This window comes from Laetiporus sulphureus (assembly GCF_001632365.1).
Source record: "Laetiporus sulphureus 93-53 unplaced genomic scaffold LAESUscaffold_16, whole genome shotgun sequence".
Classification (NCBI taxonomy): Eukaryota; Fungi; Basidiomycota; class Agaricomycetes; order Polyporales; family Laetiporaceae; genus Laetiporus; species Laetiporus sulphureus.
In genome coordinates, this window is record NW_024468525.1 from 414,181 (window position 1) to 427,510 (window position 13,330).

At 55.6% G+C, this 13,330-nt stretch overlaps 4 protein-coding genes across 4 annotated transcripts; 2 read left to right on the forward strand and 2 right to left on the reverse strand.

Annotated features, from left to right (window-relative positions):
• The first annotated feature begins 147 nt into the window (after window positions 1-147).
• LAESUDRAFT_725195 (uncharacterized protein) lies at window positions 148-3,052 on the forward strand. The gene is made up of 6 exons (XM_040908774.1): window positions 148-214; window positions 272-367; window positions 444-689; window positions 1,054-1,156; window positions 1,283-1,457; window positions 1,511-3,052. Exons 1-6 carry the CDS (start codon window positions 200-202, stop codon window positions 2,928-2,930), a joined length of 2,055 nt encoding a protein of 684 aa, XP_040765026.1. The 5' UTR covers window positions 148-199; the 3' UTR covers window positions 2,931-3,052.
• A 241-nt stretch (window positions 3,053-3,293) lies between these two features.
• Window positions 3,294-4,830, reverse strand: LAESUDRAFT_725196 (lipid phosphate phosphatase 1). The gene is made up of 7 exons (XM_040908775.1): window positions 4,642-4,830; window positions 4,475-4,588; window positions 4,294-4,419; window positions 4,200-4,243; window positions 4,080-4,143; window positions 3,790-4,024; window positions 3,294-3,701 (listed from the first exon to the last, which is right to left on the reverse strand). Exons 1-7 carry the CDS (start codon window positions 4,734-4,736, stop codon window positions 3,441-3,443), a joined length of 939 nt encoding a protein of 312 aa, XP_040765027.1. The 5' UTR covers window positions 4,737-4,830; the 3' UTR covers window positions 3,294-3,440.
• An 863-nt stretch (window positions 4,831-5,693) lies between these two features.
• Window positions 5,694-12,520, forward strand: LAESUDRAFT_725197 (uncharacterized protein). The gene is made up of 10 exons (XM_040908776.1): window positions 5,694-5,716; window positions 5,774-6,369; window positions 6,421-6,550; window positions 6,606-8,130; window positions 8,185-9,484; window positions 9,538-10,557; window positions 10,612-10,712; window positions 10,763-10,950; window positions 11,006-11,791; window positions 11,841-12,520. Exons 2-10 carry the CDS (start codon window positions 5,922-5,924, stop codon window positions 12,253-12,255), a joined length of 5,913 nt encoding a protein of 1,970 aa, XP_040765028.1. The 5' UTR covers window positions 5,694-5,716; window positions 5,774-5,921; the 3' UTR covers window positions 12,256-12,520.
• Window positions 12,521-12,710: 190 nt separating this feature from the next.
• LAESUDRAFT_678295 (uncharacterized protein) lies at window positions 12,711-13,270 on the reverse strand (the record flags this gene model as incomplete). The annotated part of the gene is made up of 4 exons (XM_040905680.1): window positions 12,711-12,878; window positions 12,932-12,998; window positions 13,056-13,181; window positions 13,247-13,270. 4 exons carry the CDS (start codon window positions 13,268-13,270, stop codon window positions 12,796-12,798), a joined length of 300 nt encoding a protein of 99 aa, XP_040765029.1. The 3' UTR covers window positions 12,711-12,795.
• Between the last annotated feature and the right edge of the window lie 60 nt (window positions 13,271-13,330).

Genomic DNA, 13,330 nt, shown 5'->3' on the forward strand with positions numbered 1-13,330 from the left:
GTTTCGTCTTCCTGCGTTGTAATTGCAGAATACAAACCTGAAAGGTATCGCCCATAATTGCGGACGCACGGACCACCTATAAACAGGTCTAAACAAACCGTTTCCCTTACGCCACACCGCGTCCACTGCCTTCGATCTCGACCTATCTTCTTATTCAACGAACCCTTCCTCGCTCCGTGCGCCTTTCAATTAATGCGGAATGTCCTCTGTTGAAGTAACGGACTATGTGACCTTCGACGATCAGCGAGAGCTTACGCAACCCTCTTCGCAGACGTTTGAATCCACGCTCAAAGATGTGGTGCAGGCCAAAAGGCTCTCTGCGTCAAAAATGACGACGCTGACCGATATCGCTTTGAAGAGCATGCAGGTGCGTCTATTCCCGTATTGTATATTCAATGGGAATGGCTGTCCCGCTGACTTTTGCTTCTTCAACAATGTCGTAGCACGACATGCAGCTCGTATCTATCCTGTTTCGCACGCACAAGTCGTTGTCCCCGTCGGCCAAAATCTCTAGTCTATACGTTTTTGACGCACTGTCGCGCGCCGCCAGAAACCAGGCCAATAAGCAGGGCCTTAAGGGCGACCTCAACGCGGCTGAAGGGAATTGCGCCACGTTTCTACTGAAGGTTGAGGGTATCCTGGATAGCCTGTACCAGGATCTCGTTTCGTCTGGAAGCGCAGAATTGAAGGTTCGTCTTTCATTCTTCTACTCACTCGTGCTTGTGGCGGAAGCTAGCAATGCTGGTGCTGCCACCACGTAGTTAAAGGGGTACGCAGCTGCTGACCTCAGAGATCCTCACGGATCGGCCGTATGGTATGTTTTGTCGGCGACCGCAATGCACTTGACGTGTTGCGGAGGCTGTCTCTGCGTCGCTACTTAGCTCTGCTAACTCTGACCACGGTCACGTCGACCCGGGTAAGAACGCGTCGTGCCACCAACGTGCCTATCACATGATTGCCGTCCATCGCATAGTCGGATCTGCTTCTCCTATTCCAGCTTATTTGGAAGAGCAGCCGCGTCCTAACTGCGTGTCTCGCAATGTTCGTTCACAGGAAAAGGCCAAGAAGATACTTGATATCTGGATCAAGTCGAATACATTTCCGTCCGCTGTACTAGGACGTCTGTCGCAGATACTGAAAGGAGCAGTGGAAAAAGGTGCCTATCATTGTCCATATCTGTTCGCTAAGTATACCCTTCGCTTGTGTAATTCCAGTCGTTATTGCTATCCACCAATGACACCGATGAGTGAGACTGAGCTGAAATATAATTCATCTGTGTCAGAACGCGACAAAGTAATTTCTGCCCCGACCGCAGACCCGCGAACCCAGACCACGCCTCCATCCACCACGCCGCCACAACCGCCACCCGCTCTACAACCCGACGTGAAAGACGTACAGAGTACTCTTCTGGCTTTGCTCAGTCAGGCCGCAAACGCCGTGTCGAGCACCGGCATTGGGTGAGTCAAAAGCCACAGGATCTTCGCGTGTGCGAATGCTCACTACCACTCAGCCAAACAATCGCAAATACAGCCGCTTCCACGACTGTAGTACCTGCGCTAGATGCAAATCAGCTAGCGCTGTTTCAACAGCTCACGCAGACAGCTAAGTTGGGGAACGGAGTTCCTACGCAGCCCATTGCAGTACCCGTGTCATTAGTCCCATCCACATCTTCAACAAGTGCTGTTCCTGTAGTGCCTCCTGATCGAGGTCCTCTGGGGACTCCGCCTTATCATGATCAGTATGGTCCCGCTCGTAGAGATGCAACGCATGACAGATTTGGCGCACCAGAGCGCGCCAGAGACCGCGATGATTACTACGATGACTATCGCGACTTCAGAGGTGGTCCCAGGGGCAGCTTTCGAGGTCGTGGCCGTGGCCGCGGTAGGTGGGATGACCGCGAGCGGTTTAACGACCGGAGTCGAGATCGGGAGTGGAACTCTCTTACAAGAGGGAGAACCAGCCGATCTCGGAGCCCACCAGGTAGATACAATGGAAGCAGGGATCCCAGACCATACAGCCCGCCTCGCCGGCCCTCTTTTTCTCAGAGTATCAAGGATCTGACAGCGATGAATATCGTCGAGCCACCACGTGCACCTGATGCAAGCAAAGACGAGTTTGGACGCGATATTCGAAGCGGATCACCAGCATCTGCCGTAACAGGAGCTGCGCCCTTGAACCAAGGAACGAGCATTCAATCACTGTTGCCTGCCGCCACGTCATCCATACTTCCTACCGCAAAACAGCAGCCCATACCGACTCCAGCGTCTGATGCTCCGACACGAGCCGATGGAGATCCATCATCGCACTCACCACCGAACGTACGAGGAGAAAGTAGTAGACAGACGCAGATCGGACTAGATGCGTTCGATCCCAGCACGTTCGACCCGTCCTCTGCAGCATCGTGGGAAGCGCTGGGGACCGCCTGGGCGGTCACTCACGGCTACTTACCGTCCGAAGCGGAACTGATCCAATACACTTTCGGGACGGGACTGATGGGAGCCTTTCCCGTACCTAACCAGTTCATGACGGCACAAATGGGACAGTGGGCTGGGTCGGAGGAGTATTGGCAGCAGCCACAGCAGTCTACGGGGGAAACTTGGCAGGGAGATAGGGAAATGCGCGGACGAGGGGACAAAGAAGAGGGTTATCATGAATACGGCAACAGCCGAAATGCGGAGGGGACACGGGCTTATGAGGTGCAGAACACAGGAACGATCGCGCATGGCAGTGAAGATCCCGAAACGAGTCCTACTGGGCAGCCACTGCCCAATGCAGACTCGATCGCGGTTGACCCTCGGCGGGCCAAGACGGGCGAGGCGCAGGCGATGGACAATGGCATGGGAGAGGGAACGGGCACGGGCGCAGGGCGGATGCAGAAAGTGGGCGACAAATGGGTCTTCGTCCGGACTGGAGCAACAGAGGTATCATAGCGCGACATAACGGTATATGGATGAGAGTCAGTAGCGTTTATAGTGGATCAATTTGGTTCCACGCTGTTTTCGTGTACTGTTTCGTCTAGCTCGTAATCATACCCGTTTTCCATTCGTGAAAGGTCATGGCCTGAACAGTCAATCTCCGGAGCGTGTCAAAGCTAGAGTACGCCCTGCCGTCAATCACACTAGATGGAATAATTCGAACCCATGGCCACGCACCAGAAGCATGAAGCTCGTCATTCCAGCAAAGTCACCGTGGACACGTCTTCGGTCGGCCATAGCAACGTTGATCGAACTCGTGTTTCTGCCCAATTGACAGAGGCAATGTCCTTTCATTGTACTTGAACACTGTAAGTGAATTGGCAACGGTCTACATGAACTGGCATGTGTTCACAATGAAAAGGGGTATGCAGCCTGTAAACAAGTTTCTCGACTTCCAAAGCAACGATCGATCGAAGAATCATCAAACCATCAGCACGGACGAAAGTCAGTAGCATATACGTCGGGTCAAACCGACTCCACCCCATTTTCATGCACCATCCCAGCCAGCTCGTAGTCATACCCGTTCTGCTGTCTTGCAGAGTCGCGGTCGTGGTCTACATAGACGAGTCTCGGGGCGTGCGCGGCGGAGCGCGAGGCAGACGCGGACACGGATGCGGAGGGGTTGCGGCCGTGCGTGAACGGGCTGGGCCAGTATGTCAGGTAACACACGATGGCGCACGCGCTACCAATCAGGCTGCCAACTATGACGTCTTCTTTGTGGTGTTTCTGCAGGAATCCAAACCAAACCAACCCAACACCAACGGGTCAGTCGTCAATATGATATCGTCAGTGTGCATGCGTTATAGGGACGCACGTTGTCCTCGAGGCGGCTGATCGCGACCCAGGAGGCGAACACGAGTGGGAGGAGCGAGAGGATGAATCGCGCGAGGCGGCTGGCGACGAAGGAGCGCGCGGGAGCGGGGTGGGTGATGCACCATGCTCCTGTCATGCCTGCGATGAACAGCGAGAGGAACATCATGCCGGAGAATGCGGTTGAGGAATGACCGGATGGGAACGACCGCCGTCCATCGAGTACTGTTTCGAGGTCCCTGGCGTTCGAAGTGAGAGAGGGTTCCTGGGAGAATGCGGTAAGAATAAGGTTACCCTGCACATGATTTGACGTCTTTGTCCCATTTGCACCGGTGGAGGAAATCTGGTCGTAGACGGCCTGAATGCTCGTGAGCATGATGTTATGCATGAACATTGTGGCAGCAGTATCCGCACCAACTCTGTTTTTGAGGAATTCTGTGATCACTTCCGAGAACCCTCTGACATTGCATAAGTAAGTGGGTTGACAGCATCGCAGACTATATCTCACCTCCCAGCCAAGAGGGCAAGGCAGCCATGATGTAAATCGACGGCAGACCGTCTATAGAGGCTGGTGGCCATCACCACTGCAAGAGGGACAAACAATGCAATGGACCAATTGAGTTCACCGCTTATCCTGCGAACTGTACATCAAAGATCCTGACGTAAAGATGATGAAATTGAAGGCATACTGGCTCGATCTGTGTTTGTGGTCTATCACGGGATCGCTACGGCTGAACTCCCGCTCGAACGGAGGCAAACCGGAGAGTATCCAGGCGACGATCCAGGCAATGGATGCTATAGACCTGTATCGCATTGCATATGTCATGCACTTGATGGATACCTCTGTTGTACATACCAATCTACTACGTAGGACCTATCAAGCCATTGTAGGGAGTCTTCGCCAAAGGCGCGTCTCACGGTCCCCCATGCATCGCTCCAGCTAGAAGCCATTGTTACAGACGATCACGGTGACAAGTTGGCCGATCGAGGACCGGTTCAGGCTACCACTTTTGCGGATGAAACGAACTGGCGGCTGGTTGGCCGTCGCCGTAAGAAAATCAACGTCCCAGGTTCCTGAAGCACTTGGTCAATGTTTAGGGTAACGAAAGCTGCACGTCACATGATCGACGCACTGGGTGGCTGCCTGACACCTCGATGGCGGCGGTCGAAATCCCCTAGCGGACGCAGCTGGCGGGCACAGACAAGACGGCCTGTGAATGGATATGCTATATTTCTGGGAAGCCCAGGCCTGCCAAAGTTAGATCCTCGAATCGAATCGGGAGGATCGCCAAGCACCGCATACACGTTTAGTCACGGCCATGTCACGCCATGACTGATCGCGATTGTGACGCTTCGTAATGGAGCGCCCACACGCACGACGCGTGTGTCCCCCATTCAACACACTTTCTCCTCCTCTCTCCCCCTCCCCCTGCTCACTTTGACATGGCGCGAGCAAAGAAGTCTGCTCCCGCTCGGGGCCAAAAGCACATCACCTCATTCTTCAAGGGTTCTGCAAAGCCTGAACCTGAAGCAGATGATGACTCGGAGGCCTCTGAGTCTGAGGAAGAAGTTGAGAAACCCACCGCTGGAACGAGCAAAGGCTCAGCTCCAGACGCGTCTGACCTGCCTCCAATACATCAAATACCAGCTATTTTCTCTGACCTTGTTGCACGCGCTCCCCAGATCACGGCAGTGGCGCAGCACCTGCAAGGCCGCAAGATGCGCGTCGCTACTATGTGTTCTGGCACAGAATCCCCACTTCTCGCACTTGACCTCATTCGCAGATCCATCCTCGAGCATTATGACGTGAATCTCGAGTTCGAACACGTCTTTTCGTGCGAGATCGAGCCCTTCAAGCAGGCATACATCGAGCGGAACTTTCAGCCACCTCTGCTGTTCCGCGATGTATGCGAGCTTGGGGACACGCACGCGTACGTGTTCCAGCCATTTTTCGTTTGATCACATATGATCTAACGCGTGCAATGAAGAACGACAGCTTACGGATCCCTAGCGCCCGTCCCTGGAGACGTCGACATTCTTATCGCGGGTACTTCCTGCGTCGACTATTCCAATCTCAACAATGAGAAACAAGATATCGACGCGAACGGAGAGTCTGGAAGGACCTTTCGAGGGATGATGTCCTGGGTGAAGAATCATCGACCACCCCTTGTCATCCTGGAGAACGTCTGCTCGGCGCCATGGGAGCGCGTCGTCGAGTACTTTGAGAAGAATAAATACAGTGCCGACTTTTTGCGAGTCGATACCAAGAACTTTTACATACCTCATACGCGAACCCGGGTATACCTTCTCGCTGTGGACCAGCGAAATTCTCATCTTCCAGGTGACTGGAAGAGGCTTCTCGACAAGCTCAAGCGGCCCGCGTCGTCCACGCTCGATGCTTTCCTGCTCCCCTCGGATGACCCGCGCATTCATCAGGCGCGCGAAAAGCTCGTCTCTCAAAGTTACAACGCGGGTGACCGACGGACAGGCCGGACAGATTGGGGCCGGTGCGAGTCCCGCCACCAACGCGCGAGGTTGGAGGAGCAGCTCGGCTCGAAGCGTTCGCTGACGAGCTGGGACGAAGGTTAGTTATACGTCGTGTTGTGCTGAGTGGCGCGTGCTTATCGTTTTTCAGGTGGTTTCTGCAAGCTTCCAGATTTTGCGTGGAACGACTGGGGAGTCGGGCAAGTCGAGCGTGTTTGGGACCTTATGGACATTACTCTTCTCCGATCTGCCAAGAAGGGCGTCGACCCATCGTACAAGACGTGAGTAGTGCTGCTCACTCTTGTGTACGTTTGCTGATACCGAAGCGCGTTATAGGCAAGTATGGAATCTTTCGCAGAACGTCGATCGAACCATTGGGTCCAACATAGCCGGCATCTGTCCATGCTTGACCCCCGCCATGATCCCCTACATCACGAACCGCGGCGGGCCCATGGTCGGCCTCGAGGCCCTCTCCATGCAGGGCCTGCCCGTGGACGAGCTACTCCTGACGCGTGAAACGGAGGACCAGCTCGCCGACCTCGCGGGGAACGCAATGTCCACGACCGTCGTCGGTACATGCATCATGGCTGCGCTCATCGTGGGCCGGAAGCTGCTCAAGGAAGGCAGCGACTTGAGCACGTACGAGTCCAGAAATGACATGTCGATGGATATCGATAGGGAGGACGTGCAGGACGATTCGATGGACATCGACCAGGCGCTCGATGACATCCCCATGGAGGATCGGGTGTCCGGGGAGGACCAGCTCGTGGACCAGCCCTTGGACCTAGCGTCGACCGCCGCTGTTCCTCTTGCGACCGTCCTCGACAAGGCGGTCAAGAGCGCGCGTCTGTGCGAATGTGAAGGCCGGAAGGACATCACCGACCGCCAGGTGAATCGCTGCAAGGACTGTGGGTCCTCGTCTTGTGTCAAGTGCGGCGGGAGGCCGGAGCACAACCCGGAGCCCGTCGACGTCCAGGCAAACCCACGGATGTCCCCGACCGCATTTGCGAAGGAGCTCAAGTCCACGCTGCCCATGTCTCTTTCCCTATCTAACGTCTCTCGAGCGCTGCTCGACAGCCTCAAGGAGGCGTCGGGAGTCTCTATCCCGAGCAAGCGCTGGTCAAGCTGGTGCGAGGCCGTGCTCCGCGTCTCCCAGCACGAGCTGCGGTTCGTCGAGCCAAAGCGACAGGACATCTGGGTGGCGACGTATCGGTCTCCCGTCGCCTGTTTGGAGCTCTTGCTCTATCCCCAGCAGCCCGAGTGGCGCCTGTTTGCGAAGCCGGAGGAGAGCGAGCCGGCCAACTCGGAGTTGCGCAGGCTGTTGGAGGCTCCTGTGGGCAGGATGATCTGCACGGACGGGCTGTTCGAGGGACGGTGGGACTTTGCGCTGCCGCATATGACGTCTGTGCGTATCGCGATTTCGGGTAGCGAGCCTGTTCCGTCGTGGGAGCAGAAACTTGGTTTGCAGGGCGATGCGTTCAAAGATAAGATGGTCAATTCGAGGCTTGAGATTAGCGTTCCCCGGGAGGACGCGGTTCATTTTGACAGGGATATCTCGGGTGTGTATACCTTGTTGGACAAATGCGGTACTGCGAACTCTGCGTTGCACAAAAAGACGTCTGACGAGCGCGACTCGCACTTGCCGCCGCTGTTCTTGTTGCTCGACCCGACGCGGTGCGGAGATCCAGCGGATGACTGCTTCGTCATGTCTATCAGCACGCGGCGTTATGAGTATGGCGAGACCCGGCCTCTTGTTTGTAAGTTTGAGTCGAAGTGGAGGCAGTCTGATACTGTGGAAGAGCAGAGCATTGCGTGCCATATTCCGCAGAAGTGGGTCGAGTCGTCTGGGACGCGTCTGGTGGTAAGTAATACCAATATCAATTCTATCATTGACATGGCTTACGCTTCGAGTTAGCCCGTGGCCGGCCACGAAGCGCACTTCGCCGTTCCCAGAGACCACCTGAACGTCAGCGTCTCGAACGACGCCTGCTCCAGTGCAAACGCCCTCCTCGTGTGCCGCGTTTCACTCCTCAACCAGGCAGGCCCGGAGTGGCCGCGCGGCGCCTGGCGCGAAATCGACAAGGTACACGAGCGAGTGACGTTCAAGGCCCTCGCGTGGCTCATCGAGCGCATCCGCAACGTCGGCGACCACTTTGGCGACTGGCAAGACGCGGAGGCGATGCACGACCACGTCAACTGCGAGCGGTGTGCGCCAACAGCGCCCGATCTGCGCTGGACGAAGAACAAGAACAAGATTGTGGCGATTGAGGATACGGCGCAGGCTGGGGAGTATGAGCGTAGGCTGAAGCGCCGCCCCGCACCGTTCGTCACTCAGCTCAAGCTCGAGGAAAACGGCGTCGGGGTGGTCCGCATTGGCGTCAATGTCACCTCGCTCATGCACCGGGCCATGTCTCGTTTGCCCTCTGCAGGACGCACAGGGGAAATCAAGACCTCGTGGCGACTGACGACCGACTTCCTCCCAGCAGCGAAGATCAGCCGTCCGAAGTTCAGGCTCTCGAGCAACCGGCGCGACGTGCAGCACGCCCAGCCTCCGAGCTTCATCATTGACTTGCGTCCGGAGCAGTTGAGATCACTTACGTGGATGCTGGCGCAGGAGGAGCCGGACGCGCCTCCGTTCATCGAGGAGGAAATTTCGGAAGCAATTTTGGAGCCGCTTGGGTGGAGGGCGGAAGGTCGCGCTCAGAGGCCAGTTCGTGTCAGGGGAGGCGTGCTTGCGGACGAGGTCGGGTACGGGAAGACCGCGATCACGCTTGGGCTTATTGACTGCACGTCGAAGAGCGTCGAGCAGGATTTCAGGAAGGTGGAGGACATGAAGGGCAAAATCCCGGTCAAAGCGACCCTCGTAGTCGTTCCTCCTCATTTGACCGGACAGTGGGGCTCCGAGGTGAAGAAGTTCACCGGAAAACGGTTCAAGGTCGTCGTGATCACCACCGTTTCGAGCCTGAACTCCTTGACTGTCGAGAATATCCAGGAAGCGGACATTGTCGTCGTCGCGTCCAACTTGTTCAAAAGTATCGTGTACCTGGCGCACCTGGAAATTTTCGCTGGTGCCGGGAGTCTGCCTGCTAAAGATGGTAGGTACTTCAACGCGAGGTTGGAAAACGTGCTGGCGTCGCTCCGTGGACAGGTCGACCGGCTTAGAGAGGAGGGCGCGCGAGCGGTGATGAGAAAAATCAACGAAGGCAGGAAGCTAGGTATGATATTTATATTTGTTATCCTGCTGCTGTATGCTAATTCATTTTACCAGACGAGGACGAGGCCAATTTCCTCGTTTCCACAAAGCGACTTAAGGGTAAGACTTATCGTCAGGCAGCCGAGGTCGCAGAAGGTGCAGCGAAGCCAAAGCCGGAACGTTCAGAGGCGAAGAGCCCGCGAACGGGGATGGTCATGGAGGTTGTCATACCTCCTCTGCCCAAGCGCGGCAAATCTCCCTCAGCGATGAGCATTGTCTCGTCCTCTGCGCCTGAGACGACAGACGGAGAGGACGATTCGGACGTGCCCGCCAAGCCACGTCGTCGTCGAGGCTCTCAGAGGCGTCCGATCATGATTTCCGACGACGAGGAAGAGCAGGCCCAGTCTGACGGCGACTTTCTGCCTGATGAAGACCAGGACGATCCAAGGGCCAGACGCTCCACGAAGAAGGCAATTTACGTCAAACGCTCCAAGAAGTCGCACGATTCGGAGTACGAAGAGTCTGTGGCGGAAGAAACCCAGTCCGAGGACGAGACGGCCTTGGATGACGTGGTCACGTCCGATGATGATGACTATTCTAGCAGATTGTCCAAGCCGTCGACAGCGGGGAAGGGGGCGAAGGGCAGCAAGAAGTCTGCCGCCACTTCGGACAGCGATGCTATGGACATCGATGAACCGTCGTCTTCAAAGGGCAAGCCGAAGAAAGCTATCAAGAAGCGCAAGGCTCAGGATGACGGCGAGAGGCCTGCCAAGAAGAGGAGAGAAGTCGAGGACCCGTGGAAGCTGGGGTCGCCCGCGGTGAAGAAGGACTGGACGCAGATGCAGGCTCCGCCACTTGAAATGTTCCACTTCTCCCGGAAGGTTGTGGATGAGTATACGTATCTTGACGGCAAGGTCCACTCAATGGTCACCAACATCACGGCCGAGCGACACTGGGTGCTCTCCGGTACTCCCCCGATCCACGGCTTCGGCGCGCTCAAAACCATATCCGCATTCCTCAATCTGCACCTTGGTGTGGATGATGATGGTGAAGGGCAGTCAGCGCAGGTGAAGAAACGCCGCATGGAGCAGACCGGTGAGCATTTATTCACCATCAGCATCTGAGAGCTTGTATTGACAACCACTGCAGCTGTGGAGAAATTCCACTCTTTCCGTGAGGTCCACAGTCTCGAGTGGCATGCCCACCGCCACCAAATCGGGCAAACGTTTTTGGATCAATTCGTCCGTCAAGTGAGTGCTTTGTTTCTCTTTACTACATTTTCTAATTTTGTTTTCGGTAGAACATTGCTGAGATTGACGAGATCCCGTCAAGCGAAGAGATCAGGAAGGTGGACCTGCCTGCTGCAGAGCGTGCGATCTACTTGGAACTCGAGCATCATCTTCGTGCGCTGGACATGACCGTCAAGCGTAGCAGGAAGAGCGAAAGCGACCGGGAAAAGCGAGTGGCCCAGGCACTCGGAGAAAGCAGGTACGTCGTCGTTTGCAGCATAGGAATTTTAAGGATTCTTAATCGTTCTCTCCAGCACTGCCGAAGAAGCCCTCCTCAAGCGCTGCTCACACTTCGAGCTCGACTCCTCTGACAAGGAGAACGCTATGAAAGCGTGCGAGGTAATCGTCCGCGAGCGGCGTGCACAGCTCGACAACTGCAAGCTCGAGCTTGAGAAGATGATCGCGGAGGCACTCAAGAAAGAGAAGCAGATCGGCAAGGTCGAAACCGAGTCGCTCTTCCGAGAGTATATTCGCGTCACGCGCAACGAGGGCGTCGGAGACGAGGATGCGACGGAGCAGATGAAGATGCTGCTCGACCAGGCGAACGTCACTGCTCCCCTTCAGGCGATTACGAACAAGCAGATCGACGCGCGGGGAAAGGGCAAGTCTAAGGACGATAGTCTGCCGGAGAAGGTCAAGCGGCTCATCTGGGAACACCGTGAGCAGACGCATGGGATACGCCGGCTGACGAAGGAGCTCGTGGGCCGCGTGCGGTCGTTGCGGTACTTCACCGCCGTTAGGGACTTGCAGAGGCAGGTGGATGTGGCTCCTGTGGTGTCGTGTCCGTCATGTGGGCGGGATCAGGTCCCGATCGAGGAGGTCGCGGTCCTCTCGTCTTGTGGCCATATGGGCTGCATCGGGTGTGTGACAGAGTGTGCGGAAAGGGAGGAGTGCGTGTATGCCGCGTCCGGAGCATGCAAGGCCGCCGCTCGTGTACTGAATGTCGTAAAGGGCGATACCCTGGGCGTTGACGACGAGCAGCGCGATGGGCAGGGCAAGCACTACGGCCTCAAGCTCGAGCGAGTCATTCACCTCATCAAGTAAGTCGCAATCTCGAGGTCTTTTGCGGATGCTAATCAATCTTTATAGGAGGGAGATACCCAAGGAAGAGCGGGTCCTCATCTTCGTGCAATTCCCCGACCTCATGAAAAAGGTCGCAGAGGCGCTCGCCGCGAACAAGGTCAAGTTCCTCGAGATCCGGGGCACGGCAGCGCAGATGAGCAAAAACCTCGAGCAGTTCCAGACGGACAGCGAGGAGCGCGTACTGCTGCTGAACGTCATGGATGAGAGCGCGAGCGGGGCGAATTTGGCGTCGGCCAACCATGCGGTCTTCCTGTCGCCGTTGCTGGCCGCGACGCAAGAGATATACGATGCGTGCGAGACGCAGGCGATCGGGCGGCTGAGGCGGTACGGGCAGACGAATCTCGTCAACATTTACCGCTTCCTCAGTACAAACACCATTGACGTAGAGATCTACGAGCAGAGGGCCAAGGTGAAGATCTAGAGGTTGGATGTACGTGTCTCGATTTGGTGACTGTCGCTCTGGTATTGCTTTCGTAGGATTGGAACTGTTTGGATTCATGGCAAAGAGTCGGATTGTTTTCGTGCATCTCCAGTGCGCATCTCGCTTTGATGACTGTCGGTCCCGTATCGCTTTCATCGGATTCAACCCCACGGATTCATACTCAGATTATCTCACAGCATCTCCGCCCTTCATTTATGCTACATATATAGTTGTACCTATATCCCGTTATCAAATAAAACCTCGCATTTATATGTACCACACTGTTGAGAGGATGAGGGCCATGCATCAGCCGACAGATGAGTGAACGCAGTTCAATGCTGCCGCGAGCATGGCGGAGGTATTGTCAACTCCTCGACGCACAGCGTAAGTTGACAATTAATCCCACCACCCGTGATCAGTAGCAACAGAGCGAATAATGATAGGTGATGCACATTACATACAAGATAGCAATTCTAAAACACGTTGAAAAGTCCATCCACCCGCGCGCCCGCGAAAGAAACCCAGCTCCGTCCCACCGCATCACTTCGACGACATCGCATAACCCGTGGTGTCCAGCACCTTCTTGCCACATATCGCACATACACCCCGCTTATATGCGCATCCTACAATATCCAGTCAGTCAAAAATCCAGGACAAATAGAAAGGGGAAACGTACCATGACAGTACTTGGCCTTGTTCTGCGTGACGGTCGACTTGCAGTCTCTACATTTCCCTTGATACGGCTGCACAACGAACCACCGTCAGTCTCAGTCACCACGGCCAATGGAGGGCATACGCACCTGAAACCTGTTTTTCGAGCTGCCCGGCCTCGTGAGAAGCTTATTCTCCCCGACCTTGCGAGACCCCTCCTTGATGCTCTGCGAGCTATTCGTGAACGGGTCCGGCGCCGCGAGCTTCGACAATTTCTACACACATCACATCCTCAAGTCAGCACACACTCCCTCGCTTCACAAAAGAAAACGCTACTTACACCCTCGCATTTCTTGCAGACCATGGTAGCGTAGGAGCGTGGTGGAGGTGGTTGGTGAGCAAGGACTATGTGCTGTGTGGCAGT

Excerpts from the sequence above, each read along its gene's own strand:
- LAESUDRAFT_725196 (XM_040908775.1), bottom strand. The coding sequence starts at position 4,736 with ATGGCTTCTAGCTGGAGCGATGCATGGGGGACCGTGAGACGCGCCTTT. Across the intron at positions 4,144-4,199 it reads ATTCCTCAAAAACAGAGTTG|GCCGTCTACGACCAGATTTC; the intron begins GTGCGGATACTG and ends ACGAGCATTCAG. Across the intron at positions 3,702-3,789 it reads TCAGCCGCCTCGAGGACAAC|AAACACCACAAAGAAGACGT; the intron begins GTGCGTCCCTAT and ends GGATTCCTGCAG.
- LAESUDRAFT_725197 (XM_040908776.1), top strand. The coding sequence starts at position 5,922 with ATGTCCTGGGTGAAGAATCATCGACCACCCCTTGTCATCCTGGAGAAC. Across the intron at positions 8,131-8,184 it reads CGTCTGGGACGCGTCTGGTG|CCCGTGGCCGGCCACGAAGC; the intron begins GTAAGTAATACC and ends GCTTCGAGTTAG. Across the intron at positions 10,951-11,005 it reads CAGGCACTCGGAGAAAGCAG|CACTGCCGAAGAAGCCCTCC; the intron begins GTACGTCGTCGT and ends CGTTCTCTCCAG.
- LAESUDRAFT_725195 (XM_040908774.1), top strand. Across the intron at positions 368-443 it reads TCGCTTTGAAGAGCATGCAG|CACGACATGCAGCTCGTATC; the intron begins GTGCGTCTATTC and ends ACAATGTCGTAG. Across the intron at positions 690-1,053 it reads CTGGAAGCGCAGAATTGAAG|GAAAAGGCCAAGAAGATACT; the intron begins GTTCGTCTTTCA and ends GTTCGTTCACAG.